At 35.1% G+C, this 20,605-nt stretch overlaps 1 protein-coding gene across 8 annotated transcripts in view; it reads right to left on the bottom strand.

The window, feature by feature from the left end:
* The window catches only part of CCSER1 (coiled-coil serine rich protein 1), a 1,413,823-nt gene that overhangs the window by 702,224 nt on the left and 690,994 nt on the right, over positions 1 to 20,605 (bottom strand). For all 8 annotated transcript variants that reach the window (XR_012131655.1, XM_073237297.1, XM_073237298.1 and 5 more), the window contains exon 8: positions 17,848 to 17,931. Coding sequence is in view for 7 of the 8 variants with exons in the window: in XM_073237297.1 (XP_073093398.1) it covers positions 17,848 to 17,931 (84 nt within the window). In the remaining variant the exon portion in view is untranslated. The remainder of the gene's footprint in view (positions 1 to 17,847; positions 17,932 to 20,605) is intronic.

Consider the following 20,605-nt stretch of genomic DNA (forward strand, 5'->3'; position numbering starts at 1 on the left):
CTAATATCGAATCAAATTAATCTTGACTGGCTGTTGAATCAACCAAGATCTGGGAAAGGTACTAGGAATTGAGAATTCAATAAAAGAAGAAAAAAATAACAACTTTGGGAAATAAGAATTTTAAGGAGATCCCATTCCAAAGCAACCAAGTTCCATGAACTTCAGTAGCTCAGAAACCCCTATAAACACTGACTTCACATGGTCTCTGCTTTCTTTGATCCTCTGGCCTGACACAGCACCAGTCTGCATACTATAAACAGTGAGGAATAATTTAAGCCATCTTAGAGTGGAAAACTTATTGTTTTGCCATAGCAAACAGTATCAAATTTAACTCACATAATTGTAGATTCTTTAAAGGACATTGTGTGGTTCTTATAACTTTGAGCAACTTATTTGCCAGTTTTAAGCTCCAAGTTTCTCAGTTATAAAGAAAAAAAAAACAAGACTGAGGGTGATGTGAGATGCAAAAGCATATTGCTTAGCATAGTATTTGATATGTAGTATGGACACTTATTTGCCTCTATACTTATCTTTTGTACCTTCACAAATATAAGTTATGAATATGTTTGTCAAAATTTTTTACTCTTCCATTCATACTTAGGTTTCACAGTTCTTTCTTCAGTATCATTAACTTCCTACTCATAGCTATCTTTTATAATCATTCATGTTATAGACCATTTGTTCTAAAAAGTTAAGAGAATCAAACTATTATTTCATCAAGTTTTTCTTGTGAAAATGAGAAGCACATTACATTGGTGCTAAATTTCTGAAAAGTTTTTTTAGTATTAAATGTTGTTTCCTTGGTGTTGGTTTTATGGAATATTTTAGATTTAGAATCATTTTTTATTTTGCCCTTTCCTTTTTGCTTCTATAAATTGATTATGTCCTAGTTCTATTTTCATCTGCCACTTGATCACCATTATTTACTGTGGCAACCATTTTGTATTTAAAGTCCTGTTTCACATCTCCATCCCTGGTTTGTGTGGTCTCTAGAAATCCCCCATTAAACTGTATACCGAAACCCACACTCTTTCTTCCCCTATTTCATTTTCCAAATTATATGATTTGATAATGGGGTATCATCTCAATTTATTCTCTAAAGTTTCCCTTTGACAAATGTAGGAGCAAGACTTAGGATACAAATTTTGTTCATTTCTTCAAACATTTACTGAATGCCTGCTCTGGTGATGCTGAGCATGTGAGAATGATGGTCTCAGCATTAGGAGCTCATCAGTGACAGAGGAAAAGAAGGCATGGTCACGCAGCACTGGAGGCTGATAGGTGAGCATGCAGGAAGCGTGCTGAAGCCAAAGCTTCTTGATGGGAAAGATGCCTGGTCAAATTTTCAACTGAAGGGGTTCAAGGCAGGTCACCCAAGAATGTGCCATTTTTGCATGTGGATTTGAATTGAAGGAAAGCAAGGCCTAACAGACTCAAGAAGATATTCTTACCTCCCCCTTAATTGCCTAAAATAATATAAATAGGGAGCCTGTACCAGGAAGAGAGCTATTAGCAAAGAAAATTTAAATTGTTTAAAATATTATTTTTTACATAAGAAAGACTTCCATAGCATGGAGGTATTTGTTTACCAAGCATTTGTTCTTCCCATTTTCCTGTCAGTTGTCTTCCTTTTGTAGCCCCAGAACCTCACTCCCTTCTCCTTAAGCTCATGATGGTACATTAGCCTCAACTGCCTGTCTTTGATCCTCTCCTGTATGGGGCATCTGTAAGCACAAAAATAAATTTAGTTTTCTCTTGTTGATCTATGACAATTTATTATGTAAGAATAGAAATAGGTTAGCATAAGCATAGCCATCTTAAAGGCCTAGAAGCCATTTTCTGAGTATGTGACTTAGAAAGAAAAACTAGAACTGGGTAAGGCCTTGAAAAACAAGTTAATCATGAGCACCGGGTGGTGGGCAGCTGTGACCCTTGGTCAGCTAACCTTGGTCAGTAAATCTTACATACCAAGCTTATCGTGCAGAACCTCCCTAACCATTGAGGAGTAGTCTTACCCTGCCCTTGCTTAACCCCAGGATATATGTCTTGCAAGAATAATGTATAGTTATAGAAAATTGCTATGAGTTAAGTGCTTTGAAATTGCTATATAAACCCTTGGCTCTGAGTGCTCGGGGTCCTTGTTGAGACCCACTGCATCGGGCTGACTTGGACCCCAACTAGTTGGCTGAATAAAGACTTTGCTTGAATTTACATCTCTATGCCTGTGTATTTTGTTCTTTGGGGAAGCCTCGGAAGCCTGCACCCTAACATTTGGGGGCTCGTCCGGGATACGAGCAGCTTCCCTGAGAACAAAGGACAGCTGGAGGCAAGGTCTAATTGTCCGGACGGGGCAGTGTAATTCGAGGGTCGCCCCCTCGTGTCTGCATAAATCCATTATAAAGCGGGAGTCGCCATCCCGTGTATGGTCTCGGGTTAGTGGTCCCGAGTGAGGAAGTCCGGGCTGGTAGTCCCGGCCCCCAGGTTAGCGACCCTGGGTGAAGCCCAGGTAACCAATCCTGGCCCTAGGGTCCGAGTGACTCGGCCTTAGGAAGGCAAATCCGATCGGCAGAAAACTGGCGCCCGAGGAGGAAAAGATCGAGCTCGTCACCCTGCGGCAGTCCGAGTGGACGCCCTTCAGGAGAATTACGAGAGTTTTTGAAGACCCTGAAAGTGGTGAGTGTGGTGCGCACCAGAGTGAGAGAAGGACCGGTCCGAACGAGTGCGATCAGATGTGGTGTGTGTGTGCTTGGTGTTATCATTGACTGTTTTACTGTGTTTTGGTTTCAGTTTATATTTTTTTGCGCTTCTCATTTTAAGTTTCCTTGTTCTAAGGTTCTCCTGCTCTCTCCGTTCCTCCTTTCTGCCACTACATCATTCCCCGCGGGCACGGGTCGGGCAATTAAGAGCCATTAGGGCGCCCGCCGCTAGAAGACTCCCGTGACAGGATAAGGGGGTCACAGCCGCGAATCCCAGATAAATTCGCGTCCCCCGTGGAAGAAAAACTGTGCAACGACAGGCACTCGTTCACAAGCACATACAACAGTCATTTTGTTTGAAGTGGCATCTTCATCCTTCGCCTTTGTCTCCCTCATATTCTTTTTCCTTCTTTCTCACCATGAGACAGACTCAGACGACCCCCTAAGTGTGTAAATGAATATATCTTTCTACCTCCGGATGGTATTAATGAAATTGATTTAAAGACAAGCGCTTGTGAAAATTGGGTATTCTAAAACTTCCAGAAAACCTGATAAAAAGTGTTAAGCATTAATGCTAATTTGAGTTTGCCTGAGGCGGGCATGTCCTTGTAGTTATCAGCTGCCTAAATTTACCTGAGGTCATTTAAGTCATGTTATCTGCTAAATCTTTTAAAAATAAAATGCTTAAAGGCTTGGCTTTGTCTAATATTCAGTAAAGGTCTTGTAAGTAATCTAGAATAGTTGTTACGAATGAGTGAACTAAATGACTGAAGCAAGTGAACCTCTTTTTAATTGTGTGTTACAGTGTGTATACCTACCTACTGCCTGAGAATCTTTGTAGAAACCTAAAACCTTAAAGTTTTGCTAAGTTAAGAAGATATACTCTATGAGAGATTGTGCTGTAAAGCTCATGGTTACAGAAATTATAAAATGTGTTCATAAATTTGTCAATCTAAAGAATGTTAGTTTAACAGTTTACAATGGCCTGCTTCTCGGTGTTCACTGGAAATTAAAGTTTCTAATGGTTTTAAGTTTTAATTAAAACTATTTAAAGTAATAAAACATTTCTCTATGCTAAAAAATGTATGTTTTAATAAGAAAAAGTATAAAGAATGAAAAGTCTTCTGCATGCTAAAGAATGTGTTTTGTGATAAAGAAAGTAACTTTGTTCTAAAGTACAGCTATTTGTTTAAAGAGAGAAAACAGCGTGGTGCCTTTTGTTGTAGAAGACCCGCTCAGCATGTTGCTTTGGGGGGGAGGGTCAGGATGTTTAGAGATTAAGTGAGATAAACCCAGTCAAGCCGCAGGCAAGCCCAGGCTAATTCTCACCGGCTTATGTGCTTGGGACCATAGGGCAAATGAAGAATAAATTACTATATTCTTACAGATATAGTCGTGCCTAGTGAAATTAAAGCAAGTGAGTCTTGACATCAAGTGCACAGCAAAATTAGAATCTTGTTTCTAGTTAAACAGTTTTCTTTAACTGTTAGTCTGCTCTTAATGTTGAAAGATCAAAGCAGTTTCTCATGCTTAAAGTCTCAGTGAGTTGCCAGAATATTAAAAAAAAAAAAAAAAATGAAATCGTAATATTAAAAAGACGAAAAGCTAAAGTTTGTTAACAACTGTATAAGCTTTATTTGCCTTTGAAATATTTTGTTATTGAAAACGATTGCATGGCCTGAGAAATTGAATTATTCCATATATTTTTATAAGTGGAAAAATCTCTAACCAACAAATAATTAAAGTTGTTACTGATTATTTGTTTTCTTAATTTATCCACCTAAGCAGAATGGTAACAAAGCTTTTTTCAGCTGATTAAATGCACTTAGTTAACAAACCAAAATTTATTCTTAAAAATTAAACTAGAATCTAGACAAGATTATGTTTCTCCCAGAAAAACAAGTTTCACTGTAAAAGTTTAAATGGACAAACGTGTGACCACTTTTGAGAAAGGTTGTAATAGATTTTTTTTGACAACCACCAGGTCTTCTTGTTTAATTTATATGCTGTATGTTTTAAAAAAAAAAAAAAAAATGAGAGATGAAAGGAAAAGAGCGACACATAGCAGCAATTAACCGGAGAGTTCCGCTTTATTAGGGAAAAGTGCTAGGTTATATAGGAAGGGGCATGAATTGATTGAGGTGTCACTTCTACGGAGCTGGTGGCTGTTGGCTAGGTGCTGGGATTGGGAGGGGAGCGAGAGGTGATTGGGCTTCAGGTGGCGCCGGCGGAAACCAAGGACCCCGAAGAGAAGCCGGAAGTTTGCCATCTTACTAGTAGTAGTCCTTCAGAGGACTCTTCATATTTTTTAATGCAAATGATCTTAGAGCTTTTAATAGAATTTGCATAGCAGCTTATATCTACTATTAAAGAGTAAAACATTCTTGAAGCTTTCAGAGAAGACCTGTAGACTTAAGCACTTTCTCTGCTTTTTTTGTATCTAGTCTTGGACACTTATGCTAAGTTCAAAAAAAAAGTGCTTTTACCTCTAGTTAACTCTGATATTTTCCAGAGGGCCCCTGGAACATGTCAGAAGAATTTTTTTCTCATTAGAGAAAGTATTTGACTAATTTGGCTTATTTATCTGATATATATTTATTTATTTACCAGGAAAGCACTGTCAAAGAGAATGATGCTAAACTTTGTTACTAAATGTTTTGTATTACAGAAATAACAGAATTTCCTTATGTCAACTGTCTTACAGTAAGCTCTCATCAGATCTTTAACCATTGTCATTTGTAAGTCTTTTGTCATTTATAGTATTATCCCTAAACTGGTAAAGAACTAGATTTCAGCAGAACAGGTATTAGTTACATAAGATTACATAAACTAAAGAAAATGATTTTGTGTCTTTTTGTTTCAAATGTTGCTGATAAAGTGTTTTAACCTTGTTCTCTTAAACTGACAACAGTTTAGTAAATGACTATCTTTATGAGCAGAATTGAAACTTCCTTCTCTCTACCTGATCCCTCCAGAGTTTAAAAACTTTCAGTGACTGTTTTTGTATTCCATGGCAGTATGTTTATTTGCATGAGTTCAATAAGAATCTGCTTTCCTTGTGAGAAGACTACTTAAAAACACTAGTTATACTGCCAGGGCTTTGACTGGAATGTCATACCTGAGAGACATGTGCATGGACTCAGATGTGAACAACTTTAAGGAACTAAGATTGACTTTATAAAGCCAACAAAGCCCTTTGGAAGAACTGGCCTAGTACCTTGCTTACAGAGTTCCCAGCAGCCTTACCAGGTGAGTAAAGAAGGTCACTTCCTGGCAGGTTCAGAGACCTCGAGAAGAGAAGAATTCATCCAAATCTACAGGTACTGCAGGCAAAGCCTGATGGCAAGTCTAGCTTGGCTGTCTGGCCTCAAGAGGCCTTTAAAAGTTCAATCTGAAATTCCTTATAAAAAGTTCCAGCAAAGCATATTTAAAAGAGCCTGTGTAATCAATTGCTCTTCTTGCTGCACTTGTGCAAATGATCAAGCCAGCTGTTAATTATTTTCTTAACCTGGTTATTTCTAATAAAAATGAGGGTGATTTTAGAGAAAAGTATTGTTTCAATAACTGCAGCCTCCAGAATAGAAAATCCAACTCCAGATGTTGCTACATAACCTAATAACACAATTTGTTTTATCTTGCCTAGAAGCCACAAAACTGCAAATAGTAATAGAAGCGCCAGCCTTCTGAAGCCCTCTCAACTGACCAGTAATAGAGACCTAGCTGCACCCTTTACTGCACCCCCTTCTCAGCACGAAGCAGCCAGAGCGGTCATCGCCCCTTTTCCCTAGCAGCAGCTAGAGTCCCTATCTGTAGAAGACAAAGACCGAGACTCACTTTATCCTCTGCAAGTAGGCAAAGAACCTGCATTGAGAGAGTTCCTAAAACTTACACCTCCCTCTACAACAAGACAGAAGTAATCAGCACCACCCCAGCTTATTCTAACAAGTAGTAGGCCCGCCAAACCGGAGTCACTCCATGTGTTACCTTTATTAAAGAACGCATTAGCACCGTGCAAATCATAGTGTTGAGACAGAACTATCAGAGTGTTAACCAAACAGATGACCCCTAATTTCATGATTGAAATAGATACAAGAAGAAGAGGGGAATGTAAGAATAGAAATAGGTTAGCATAAGCATAGCCATCTTAAAGGCCTAGAAGCCATTTTCTGAGTATGTGACTTAGAAAGAAAAACTAGAACTAGGTAAGGCCTTGAAAAACAAGTTAATCATGAGCACCGGGTGGTGGGCAGCTGTGACCCTTGGTCAGCTAACCTTGGTCAGTAAATCTTACATACCAAGCTTATCGTGCAGAACCTCCCTAACCATTGAGGAGTAGTCTTACCCTGCCCTTGCTTAACCCCAGGATATATGTCTTGCAAGAATAATGTATAGTTATAGAAAATTGCTATGAGTTAAGTGCTTTGAAATTGCTATATAAACCCTTGGCTCTGAGTGCTCGAGGTCCTTGTTGAGACCCACTGCATCGGGCTGACTTGGACCCCAACTAGTTGGCTGAATAAAGACTTTGCTTGAATTTACATCTCTATGCCTGTGTATTTTGTTCTTTGGGGAAGCCTCGGAAGCCTGCACCCTAACAATTAGACCAAAGAACCTACAAGGAAAGAAGGGAAAAGCTTTTCTCTTCTATAGAATCTTGCCTGCTATTTCTTACAGAAGTTAAAATAGTACTAGAAATAGCCCAAAAAGGTGGGAAATGAGATGGTACTAAATTACTAAAAACCATCTCTAGCCCATTCATTCATGTTCTGTTCATCAACTGAGTAAAATGATTTTGTCAAATGATATCAGATCCTTATTCATTTTCTTTTCCAATTAGTGGCTTTCTTCATTTTTGACAACCCCTGTTTGCATTTTATTGTGGTATACTTATTGGTGATATGAAAAATGTGTATTTAGATGTTATATTCACATACATTACATAGATATAGTTATATTTAAAAACATTTGCTTTTCTTAATTTTTAGATAGGAAACTTAGATTTTTTTCCCTTCATCATTGATAATACTAAGCCATGATTTTACAAGTACTTTTAAAAATGGCCTTCACCTAGTATCCTTAATCAGATGCCAGGAGAAAAATGTAACAAATTACATTAAATGTGTCTGTGAAGTTCCATGTCCTGAGGAAAAGCCATCGTGCTCACCTCGAGGCTATGGGAGGGCGCTGCAGGTAATCACTCTGATATACTCCCAAGGTCAGGGCAGCCAGTTGTGTTCTACAGAACAAGACCTGACTGCTACCACCTGGATAAGCAATCAATAAACAAGAGCTATTGTTTTCATTACGGTATTGATATGTAGCCAAGGAGTGGTATCCTATTACATAGCACTAACCTCCCTATTTTATAATTTATGTCTCTTTGATGTATTAGGGGGAAAAATGTGCTCATGGAGTCAGACAGACTTGGCTTCAAGTCCTAAATCACTTACTATGCAGACTTGATCACTGAATCCCTCTGAACTTGTTTTATATTGATGAACAAATACATATGTCTCAAATCTATTATAAAAAGTAAAGGCAATAATATAGCCACACCATTCATCAGAGCACCAAAGAACAGGATCTCAGCAAATAATGGCGGCTATTATTAAAATGATCTGTTTATGCCTGTCACCCTCATCTGACTGCTGGCTCCTTGAGGGAGATCCTGCCAACTTGTTAACCCTTGCTGCAGTCTGAGTCCCGAGCTCAGACTGCCTTTCAAGTTTTTAAAGACAACATACTGTGAGGTAGAACATTATGTGATATGTAATGTTTATATGTATTTATATTACACACATCTACACATACATGTAACATATACATGCATACATACCTTCTCCTTTTGCTTATTAATTCCTCCAGCAATTTGGGACAATAATTTGTATTTTTGTCCCTAATTCTAAGTCTTTGGCCATTTTTATGTCCCATATAAAACTTAATAGTTTTATTTGGTAAATTACTCTAAGCACTAGAATCTCAATTGATATAAAAATAATAAAAGAATGCAGGGGAAACTAGTAATCATATATCTTATAGAATAAATGAAAAATATGCAAAATATACAACTTTATGTATAATTCCAGCTACATACCTAATTTGGCCATAATATGGCTGCATACTCCTTTTAAAATCTTTTTGTGTAAAAGGTAAAACACCGTCATATTGCATTTGAATTATATACCATGATTACTTCCCTATATCCATGCCCTACTGCAATATGACAACACTTCGTGATAAAGACTTAAATGTGTAGGATTGCCAAGGCAATTGCAGTGGAATATTAAAGATTGTATCTTTTGGCAGCTCTCCATCAGGGGACTGGAGTGTGTAAGGCACAGGGGGGCTAATCCCCATTATGCATCACAGGACATTGTCACACTCACACTGTATGTCTGTCTCTCAGGCCTGATGAGGAGAGTAATTACTGCTGAGATAAGCCTTTTCTAGATTCTATGCAATTAATTCTCCTGAAGAAAAAGGAAAGTAGCCTGACACTTTAATAATGTTTAAGTATACCTAATCTCTTTCTTTTCTGTTCCTAATGTTTCCTAAATATGAGAAAGAGGATTTGGAAGTACTTACAGCTGTCTGTTCTTATGTAAATTATCCATGGGCCTGTAATATTCTATCTTAAAATGACTGGCGTGAAATAATACCCTAAGTTATAATAGAATATAGAGCAAGTGGGGAATTACTTTTAAGATGAATTCAGGATATGATTCTCATGCAAAAAGAGTGTTTTTCTTATCAAGTAAGAATTAATCTGTAACTAAAGCTTCAAGGGCATACAATTTTATTCAATTTTGAATTCTGAATATTTTTAAACCAAATCAAAATTACTCTTCTCTCTAGATTCTTGGTAAAGTGCCCTTTAGCCATATGTATTTCTTAGTTTTTTATTTTTAGCTCCCGTTTTTGTATTATGCATAGTAACCTGATTATACATAATGCTACACTCTAAGTTCTTCAATTGCCTTCAATTTTTCAAAATTCATCAGTTCTACAAATGCCTTTATGCAGCCCATACACTTTGCTGCTTTTCAAATGTTAACAAATGAGCTGAGAGCTTGGCTTAGATTTAAATAAAGTAAATGACATTTTAAAAGGCTAGGAGGAAAATGAATGTTTATATGTTTACTCATACTCAAGTCAAAATTTAATACTTGCTTTGAATGAGAATAAAGACGATTTCATAATAAAAGGGGATATATATATATTTTTTTAACTTCTGTTGTTATCTTTGAGTAAGTCTTTACATTGCAGGAAGAACTGCTCAATTCAGTGATATATTTACTATATTGGGTGCCTGGAACAGAATTTTTAAAACCCTCTTCTATAAAAAAAACTTTAATAATCATGACATAAAGTGATTATTAGTAATGGCCAGAAAAGAAATGTAGTTATTTAAAACTGTTGTATCGAACTTTGTAAATGTATGCCAAAAGGTAGTTTCAGTATTTGTTTAGTAAGAGTTTGCCAAAGATACAATTTAATTAATACATCATGCCCTGATGTAACTTTTTTATTCATGTATTAATTTTAAAACATAAAAGGAAACATGCAACTTAAAATGAAAAATAAAGATCATAATTGAAGATATTAAAATTCACTAAAATATTTAATGGATTAACTATGTATTTGGAAACTGACAGCTTTCACTACGTTCTGACAAATACTATGTTAGTAAACAGTAAGATTATGAAGGCAAATAAGTTTTTTTTTGCCTTTTCTTCTTTATCATTTTAATAAGGGTTATATTAAATTATGTATTTATTCTTACAGAGTGATAAACTTTTCTGCCCAGAAAACTTTTTTGGGTGACCCACTTAAACTAGCCTTTTAGACAGAAATGTTTTTAAAGAAATATACTAAAAAAAGGCTGCATCTGATGCTTTTTATTCATATCAGCTAGAAAATGAGTAGAAGTTTCTAAAGGAAAGAATCAAAAATGGTTCAAATTGTAACAGTTTGTAATTATAAATTGCTGATAATTCACTTTTCTCATGTGGTTATCTATAAAACTCATTTAATATTTTTGACAAAGTATAAGTAATAAGTCTCTGATGACTGGTAAAACAAAACAGTACATTCACAGCTTGGTCCTAATTAGGACAATCAAGTTTCACTATTCACAGTCTTAGGTCCAAGTTAAGTTATTTTTATTTGTGAAATACTTTCAATTCACTAAAAAATATTTTGAATCAATAGATACCAAACAGACTTTCTTCAATTTCTGTTATTATATGGAGCATACTTTTCACCCACAGTATGAAACCATATATTTATCTTATAAATGGTTTCAGAATCATTTACAAGAAAAATATCATTTCCCCAAAAAACACAAGGCTACATTTCACCATTAACATTCTGATACATTTCTCAGATTTATTTTAAGCACAAGAAGGTGATATTTACAATGTCCCTCAGTTTCATACAAACAATAAAATTACACTGTATTCTTCAACACGACCTTCACTAAATAACCAAGAATCTAAAACTTTCTCGTAAGTGAAAAAAATATTTCTGCTTTATATTATTAAATTTAATAAAGTTAAACCTAAGGTTAAAATATGCAGTTATTTTAAATACAGCATACTTGATTCTAGTTAAGTGTTCTTACTTTTAGCCATTATGCTTAAATTGGTCTAAATCTACACCTATTATTAAATATCTTAATAAAGTCATAAAATCCCCAAATTTTTATGCTGGGTGGAAGAGTTATGTTTCTAATATTCAAAAAAATTCAAAAATTCCATATAATAAACAAACATACTTAAATATATACACAAATATTAATTGTTAAAAAAAAGATTTCCTATCATTCCTGATTCTGAATTTTGGTTCTTTAGCATGCTTTCAATTAATTAATATCCTACCCAATCAACATGATGTTAAATAATTCTAAGTGGATGCTATAGGTTTTCCTCTTGTTTCCAACTTGGTCTTGGATTTCCAGCTCCAGAACTGTAATAAAGGGCTGTTGTTTAAGCCATTCAGTTTATGGTATTTTGTTATAACAGCCTGAGCAGACTAAGATATTCTCCCAAAACACAGATCACAGCATGAAAACCACTAAACTCCATCTAAATTCTTCATTTATTTTCCGAAGAGATACATCTGATTGTATTTATTGTAAAGGAATATATACTCGCTAAAAGTAAAACATTATCAAGTTTTATAATAATTGAATATTCTCATATTACCTAAAATAACTGTTATAAAATGTTTGCCTAGAAAGTTCACTATATCACAGTGTCATATGCAAGTATCCCGTTAATTTTATATGTGTACAGCTTTGTAAATATTCCATATTATAGATGTATATATAATTTATAAAATTCACTATTGCTGAATGTTTAGTTTTTTATTTTTCTATGTTTATATTATGGCTGTATTTGACTTGAAGAAACTGATGCCGTAAGAATGAAAAATACCTAAATCTAGTCACACAGGTAGTTAGGCTAGGCATTTATATCCTTAATTTCTCCATCACTGTATTGGCTCATCAAACCTGGTATATACCTTGGATCTTCACGTAATGTGGCTGCCAGTTAACTCTTGCTAAGAAGTAAGCTGTAGAGGGAAAGATTGCATAAAATCCCATTTCGGGTTTGCATGTCAGAGGGTAGTCTGAAAGTCTCAAAAGAGGATGGTATCTTAAATACAATTCCTAACATCCTCCTCTCCCAAGTTTACATTAACTTCTCTTGAGCTGTGGCAGAGGCTGAGGCAAGAAGGCAAGGCTTGGAAGCCTGTGAGGAAGAGTTCAGGTTCTAATGGGTATTAGGAGAAGAAAGCAGGCTCAAAAGACTTTGTTCTCTGCAGTTAGATGGTGGAGTCACTGCACTAGGAGCCAATATATCTGGGTTAAGGGTGAGAAATCAAAGGTTCTAGAGAGGACAGTGCTGATGGACTATATCTACCCTGGTAAGAAGATGATACTTCCCTGATTTCTTATCCTAGCAGGATCTGCAGAGTATTTCTGGCAGGGAAAACTGCAGAGTAGTGTTTTAGCATTTTTCACTGAGGAGATCTCAGCTTATTACAAAAGAAATCTGAGGATTAATATCCTTTAAGCTTGTCATTTCACCAGCTAGAAAAAGTGGATTCTACTGGGCTTTGACTATTTGAGGGTTAAATTTTCTAACTTTTTTTTTTTTTTTTAACTTGAGTAATGAGGATGAAGAGAGAAACACAACAAACAAAATGAAGTAATAGGGACTCTTACAAGGACTAAATCCCTTAAGAAGGAAGTATTAGCAAAAATGTGATGAACAGGACACTTCAAGTACAATTGATAATGCTGTACAACACCAAATTTACAATATTCTAAGTATTTAAAAGTATACAATTAAAGCCTAATTATTTTCTAGATTTAAAAGTTAGTTTCTGAATTTGAACACTTACTAGACTACAAAAGAGTAGTCATTATTGATAATCAAATTAATGGCTTAGAATATTAGCAGAAGAAATTTCAGGTACAGACCAGTTCAAAATTAAAGGGAAAAATGTTAGGAACTTGAAGGATGATCTAGGAGACCAAATGTGGAAATAATAATGGTTTCAGAAGAAGAAAAAAGCATAACTGGAAGGAAGACTTGAATGTGTAGAACAGGATTACTAAATACCAGTTGGTATTAAGGAAGAAAAAATAATGTTACACACCTAGGTAAGTCATGGAAAAAATGTCATATTCAGCATCTAAATTTTTTTAAAAATCATGGAATATTTACTAAAAAATAAAGGAACAAAAATCTAGATAATATATTTAGGCATGGTATTTATCGAAGGTCAGGCTGCCTAAACAAAATGACATAGACTGGGTGGAATAAGAAGCAGAGATTAATTTTCTTACAATTATGGGAGCTAGAAGTCCAAGATCAGGGTGTCAGCATGATCAGGTTTTAGTAAGGACAACTCCTGGCTTGCAGAGAGCTGTCTTCTTCATCGCACATGCTCACATGGCCTTTCTTCAGTGTGTCTGCACAGGAGAAACGTTTCCCTCTTTTCTTCTTCCTTCAAGGCTATTAATCTTATATAATTAGGACTCCACCCTTGTGACCTCATTTAACCCAAATTATCTCCAAAGACAGTTACATTGGGGGCCTAGGGCTTCAACATATTAATTTTCAGAGGGACACAATTCAATCTTAGCAGTATCTTTCATCTTTCAAGGTAAAGAGATTTAGAGACTACATCATCAATATCTCATATGTGAAGGAAACACTTAGGAAAGGATTCTAACCAAACCGTAAATGAATAAGAACATAAAAATGGTGAAAGACAGAGGGAAGGAAACAGTAATGTGTAATAAATCTTGAATTATACATAATTTACATCTAGACATAGACTATGAATAGGGATTTACAAATATGAACCACTAACAATTCTTGAAAGAGAAAAATATATATTTCAAAGGAAAACTAAAAACTAAAATCACTCAAAGTTCTCAAACTCAGCAAATCCATGTAATTTTTTAGGGAAGAGAAGAGAAGAAATTAATACCTCTTGAGGTTTCATTCTATGGGAGAATGCTCTTAAACTAAAGATAGTTTGAAACATTGTTTGGCTTATTCCAATTTATTGTTAACATACTTTAAGACCAGTGCAAGCTATAATTCAATATCAACATAGAAATTATTTACATAACCCATGTCACATATGGATGGCGAGTCAGTGCCCTTCACATTACTTCCTAGCCCCTGCAGAGGAGATTTTTTTTAAAAAGAAGTTGGGACTTAGTGTTCCAGGGGTGCAACTGTTCCTTCCTGTTTACCATACCCAAAACATCTGCTTAAAGAGAATATTTGTTTTCTCCAATTAGTTGTCCCACCACATATACTACCCCAGGCTACTCATATATTATTTAATATTCCCTTGGGCATCAAAATATGTGTAAATGATTATTTTTTTTAATAAAACAGTATATCTCACTAACATAAATGATATATTCAGACATCTTCAAATTGGTCCCGAGAGTACAAACCACTCATTTTCTTCTTTTTAAAGAGAGCGGGAAGGGATAAATTAAAAGTGTGATTATGATATACATTCATGTTAGAAGTGCTTAATGTGGATAATTTGCCTTAACATCAATGTATAATCTAAACTGAAATTATTTTGAATTTTAGTATATTTATGCTTTGTAAAATCTACTAAACCAGCAAAAATGAAAAGTTGAACAAGACAATAATTCTGAATTGTAGGGAAAAAAATACATTCAGTACTTGAAAAATAGAACTCTTTGTCCTCAATTTTTCTTGCAAATATTAAATAGTCATGAGTATGAACAGTATTGTTATGGAATAAATTATGTCCCCTCCAAATTCATGTGTGACACCCTAGTGCCTGATGGATGGTATCTGGAGGTAGAGGTCTTTTGGAGATGCCTGAGTTTAGATGGTCATGAGGGTGGCACTCTTTTACTCTTTCCTCTACACACACTCAGCAAAGGCCATGTGAGCACACAGCTGGAAGTAGCTGTCTACAAGCCAGGAAAAGGGCTCTCTCACGCGAACCCACTATGCTAGCACCCTGATCTTGGACTTCACGACTCCAGGACTCTTGAGAAAATAAATTTCTATTGGTAAGCCATTCAGTCCAAAGTATTTTGTTCTGGCAGCCCTAGCAACCTAAATAGCATGCAAATAGCTATTTATGTAATGGTTAAAGGAGAGGCCCATCCTCTAATAAAGAACTTCTGTTTTTCACTAGCTATCAACAGTAGATGTTTATCCTATAACATACAATTTCATTGGGACTATAATCAATAAGCAATAGTTTTTAACTAGGGCCAATTTTCCCCCTAGAGATGTTTGGCGATGCCTGGAGAGTACTACAAGCGTCTAGAGGGGAGAGGGCATGGATTATGCTAAAACTCTTACAATGCACAGGTAAGCCTCTTAAAGAACAGTCTGGTCCAAAATGCCAACAGAGCTGTTGAGAAATCCTGCTCTAGAAAGAAATAACTAAAAACTTGCATTCAAAAATATTTTTTCCCCAACCCCACAATGCCCCTAACTTTTTAAAATTCTTAAAACTGTCAATTTCAATTGGTGTCAAAGTGAAGCTAAATAGCAAATAACTATTTTTTTAAATTTAGATATAAACCCTTTCTTGATACAGTTATATCAAATTTGATTTACAACATATAAAGGTAAAACTGTTTATGATAATAGCAGTGGTCAAAAAATGAGAAACCCATGATAAATAGAAAACTAAATTAGTCCTTAATTATTATAAATTATGAATCTATCATAAGGTACAGCTAAACTGTTTTCTAAGATGTTTTAAAATTTTCAAATTTAGGTAGGTAACGTATAAGGTAAAGTTTAATGTCCACATTTTCAAAATGTCACAAGTCATTTGTTATGAGGATAAGAAGTTCTATAACCTAATTTTCAATGGATTCATGTGGTTTTTATTGCTTGTATGTGGTTGAACTCCTCTTCCATGCTCCAAATCTACTTTAATGGTGCCTTTCTTTTTAAACAATGTTTCCTCTTCCTTCTTTAGCTACAGTCCTCTTTAATAAAATAAACTGTATTTTCAAAAGTTAACATTTTCCTTCCTTGAAATATTCAAAATGATTATGCAAACAACATTGCACAAAAATTAAAATGGTACTTTGATTGTTACCTGGAAAATTTTAGTGGCTAAGTAGTCAATTGGGGTAATTCAAGTATAAAGGCAAACGAGAAAAGACTTCTACCTCATTTTGCCAAATAAGCCAACAGAGGACTTTGTTTTTAGAGGGAGGGGCACTAAATCATTTTAATAATAGCTATATAACATTGGTTCTGGAAGAAATAATTTTCTTCCTCATTTTATTCAACAAATGAAGGTCTGATTTCTTGTGTATGTTTTAAATTTGATCACAAGTAATATTAAGGGAAAAAGAATAGTTCTTTGAATTAATTTTCCAAAATAAGCATTCTCTAACAAAGTAAATGATAGGTTTTCTGCTGTATTAAAGTGATGGTTCTATGTATCCATTAATAAATATCTACATGATTTTTATTCAACCCAAACATACTTTTATATGCTACATGAAGATAGCTTGATTATAAAATATGTAGACCTATGAGTTATATCAAATATAGAAATTTTGTCCAAATATAACAAAATACATATTGTAAATCAATCACTTACATAATTATTATAGTCTTGAAGGTCACATTTCAGTAAAAATGTCAGTTGTGAAAAGTCAATAAAATATATTCTAAACTTTCTGCTATCTCAGTGATATCTTGAGTTTTCAGAAGCTTGATGCTCTATAACGTTTTGTCATATAATATTTAATAATTATGTAATACATCATTGCTAATGTTAAAGCCAAATCTGCAAACATCATAGAGAACACCTGTGACTAGGATTTGTTTTTTGATCTTGATGAGTCAGAGTCTCTTATTTTAAGAATGCCTTCATTTTACTGATACTGTTAAGAACTCTTGAGGAATTAAAATTATTCTTTAAGAGAACTTTTAAAAAATTTCTATCTGAACTAAATGTTTTATTGCAAATTATTGTTCATCAATATATGCAAATTGAAAGTACACATTTAGTAATGCCCACTGGTATTCCTGTTACTTACCAAATGTGTTTTCATGTTATGACAATATGATTTTTAATGATGTCACATTAAAAAAAAAATCAAACACCCTGAAACCATCAACTATACATCTCATTTTTAAAAATATTTTTTACTTCATATAATATCTGTATTAACAAAAAGTCTCATTAGGCTCATATATTTTGGTAACTTTATGAAAATAAAAAGCAAAATTTTTGTTCATAAAATTGAGTCCTTTGCTTCATGTTACATGATTGTATCTTTAGGTATAACAGACTAGAGTTAAGTCATGTACTTTATAAAATATGTCCTTAGCCTTCATGATTTAATACATGATAGCTAAAATGTCTAACACTAGCTCAGTGGTTTCTAGAATTAAATAAAGTGTAATATATATTATAAAACATTCTACTTTTTAGATAGTCAAATCCTTATTACTGTAGGATTACACAATTGATAATCAGGTTGATTCACTAACAGTTTGTAAATAATAATAGTGTTAATAAGTTGCTGTAGGGCTTATAGCAAATAACCTTGCAAGAAAAGCACACTGGTGGTCCAAATCTTATCACTTACCAGTTCTTCCTGAAGTTGGGAAATGAGTTCATCCCGCTCTTTCAGCTGCAACTTCAGTATTGTGCATTCATCTTTCATTACGTCCTATAAAAACATCAAAAAGATGGCATAATAGGTTTAGTCCTTCAACTTTGCTCTTGATAAGGAAAGTCAGCTTCACACAGGGGGAGATAATTGCATCTGAGTAATGAAACAGACTTCCTCTTCAGTGTGATTTTTTGTTAAAATACATTTTAAGTTGCAAAATAAACAAGCTAATGTATCCTAAGATGTTAGGCTATATATGACACACACGCGTGCGCACACACACACATATTTTGTTGTATCAGTCTTTCTTTTGATATCTCTTTGTCCATTTTATTGCCTTAGACATAAACCAGGGAGTCCTAAATCCTTCCCTCTCATGTATGTGCATAGTCAGCAGAATAAAAATAACTCAACTCTAAAGAAGATACTTTACCTACTGTTTGATTCCCTACTAAATATTAATTCCCAAACCACTAGCCATGTTGCAGTCTTTATCTTTAACATCTCTATAACATTTGCCTTTCCCACTAGAGCTACCTCTTTGGGCACTTAGTCTCACTCTGCTCCTACACTCAGCCACTACCTCCATGTACACAAGACATCCACATCTACAGCCTCTACTATGCTTTGCTGGTAACTTAATCTAGACCTATCTATTTTCCAAGCTTCAACCCACAAATAAAGCTACTTAACTGGGCATATGCTCAACTGTGTCCTATAAACATTCCAAAATCCTTCATTTCCACATCCACTTCCCCTCCCCAGCACTTCACTTGCACTTATCCCTTTATCTTCCTATTTCCTAACAGAGTCAGGAAGCCCTCTTATACTCTAGCTTTCACTCACTCTGAGCCAAATCTGGTACCAAATTCTTTAGTCTCTGTTTCCTGGTATTTTAGACTCTCTCCTCTTTGTTCTTCATTGGTTTACTCTCCGTACTCATTGTATCTTACCTCACTTACTACAGAAAGGCTCCAAACTGTTTTTCTGTATCTATCACCTTCCCTGTCTGCTGGAGATATTTTCCTAAGCAGGAATTAATTACATCACTTGTTAATTTAACAGCTAATTAACTCCTCTTTCAGGAAAAAAATAAGTCAAAATTCTTAAGCGTAGCATATATAACATCTTTCATTATCTGTGATTCTTGCATTTCCAGAGCCAACAAGTTTTTCATTTGCAACTTTCTTACCTTTGCTCATTCCTGCAGAACTGAAATGCAAAATGTTGTTTCATGTCTTCTTGCTCTACAAACGTACACCTTTGAATTACATTGCCTTCTACCTGATGCATTCCTCTATCCCCCACCATTCCTTATGCTCTAATAGGCATTTCAGTCATTCCTCCTTATTCCACCTGGGACCTTTCCCTTGTTAGCTGAGTTGCATATCCCTTGAGAGTATGCCACAGGGCGTTTAAATCATACATCAAGTGTTGTTATTAATATTAATACTTCAAGTGTTGTTTGCTTGTTTCCTAGACTCACTAGCCATTTTCCCCCCATCACTTGAGCAGACTATTTCACTAGCATAACATTAGCACCAAACATTGTAACTGACATACATCAGATGCCTCAAATACACATTCCCTTCCCATAAAATTACCAAATAAAAAATAAAAATAATTAGAAGAATTCTGCTTTTTCTGACTCTGATTACTTTATAAGATGACAAGGAAGGAAACAGAATGCTTACCCTGGTTCTCAGTATTATAATTTCTACTTCCTCTAATCAATACAGAACATATAATTTGAATTTACTAATATCTCCTTTCATTTCCTGACAACTACTAACTTGACTGGGAGATGATACTGGGAGATGATAATTGTTCCTTTCTTTAGTATTAGTCCTAGATTTTCCCTAATACATGAGTTTTCATGGGTAGAGTTTATACTAATTTTTAATATTTGCATGGTTTCTAAATATTAGTTGTTACACTGTTAATGGCAACAGAGAGGTCTTAGCTTGCTCCATAATGCAAAGGAAAACAACAACAACAACAAGAAGCAGACTTAGGAGGTAGGTAAGAGAATAATACTGTTTTTTAAGAAAATCAAAAGTCAAATCACTGGTACTTCAGTTAACTAACCCTGGGGCTCTGTGCTGGTTTCTTAACTTCTGTAAGTAAATGGACATTTACTGTAGAAGTCGACAATAACACCAGGCTATATACTAATATTTTATCAGCATTTATATTTCCAGAGTCTTGCATAACTTCTCACTTAGGAAAAATTAACTCCCCTCATAAATATAATATTGTCACAGGTCGGGTTCTTCGGGAAACAAATACTGAGATTGAGTTAAGGAAGCCCAGGGTTTATTAGAAAGTTTAGCCATGTAAAAAGAAAAGGAGAAAAACCAGAACTGGGCAGAAGGGACAGCAGAACCAAGATCCATACCTGAAATATGTTCTGCCAGCTAAACCTGGAGCTCCAGAACCAAACAAGCCTATGAGAGGAAATCCGTATTGAGGGAAAGTGGGTAGGCTCTTGTACCATTCCCTGTTCAGCCACTGGTTGGGAGCAGCCCCAAGAACTAGATCTCAGCTGCTGTTACTTTATTCATTGTCTCAGACCACGAAAAAATGAGATTACCTTCAGCTGGAAAACTGAGGCAGCACCCTCCCTGCTCCCCTCCCCCACCCCAACACACACACCTGAGGGTGCTAATGGCTGCTAGCATTCAGCTTACCATGGGACTTGCAGCCTGTTACGCGTCTTTTATTGACAGGA

Source organism: Manis javanica, chromosome 5 (genome assembly GCF_040802235.1).
Source record: "Manis javanica isolate MJ-LG chromosome 5, MJ_LKY, whole genome shotgun sequence".
Lineage (NCBI taxonomy): Eukaryota > Metazoa > Chordata > Mammalia > Pholidota > Manidae > Manis > Manis javanica.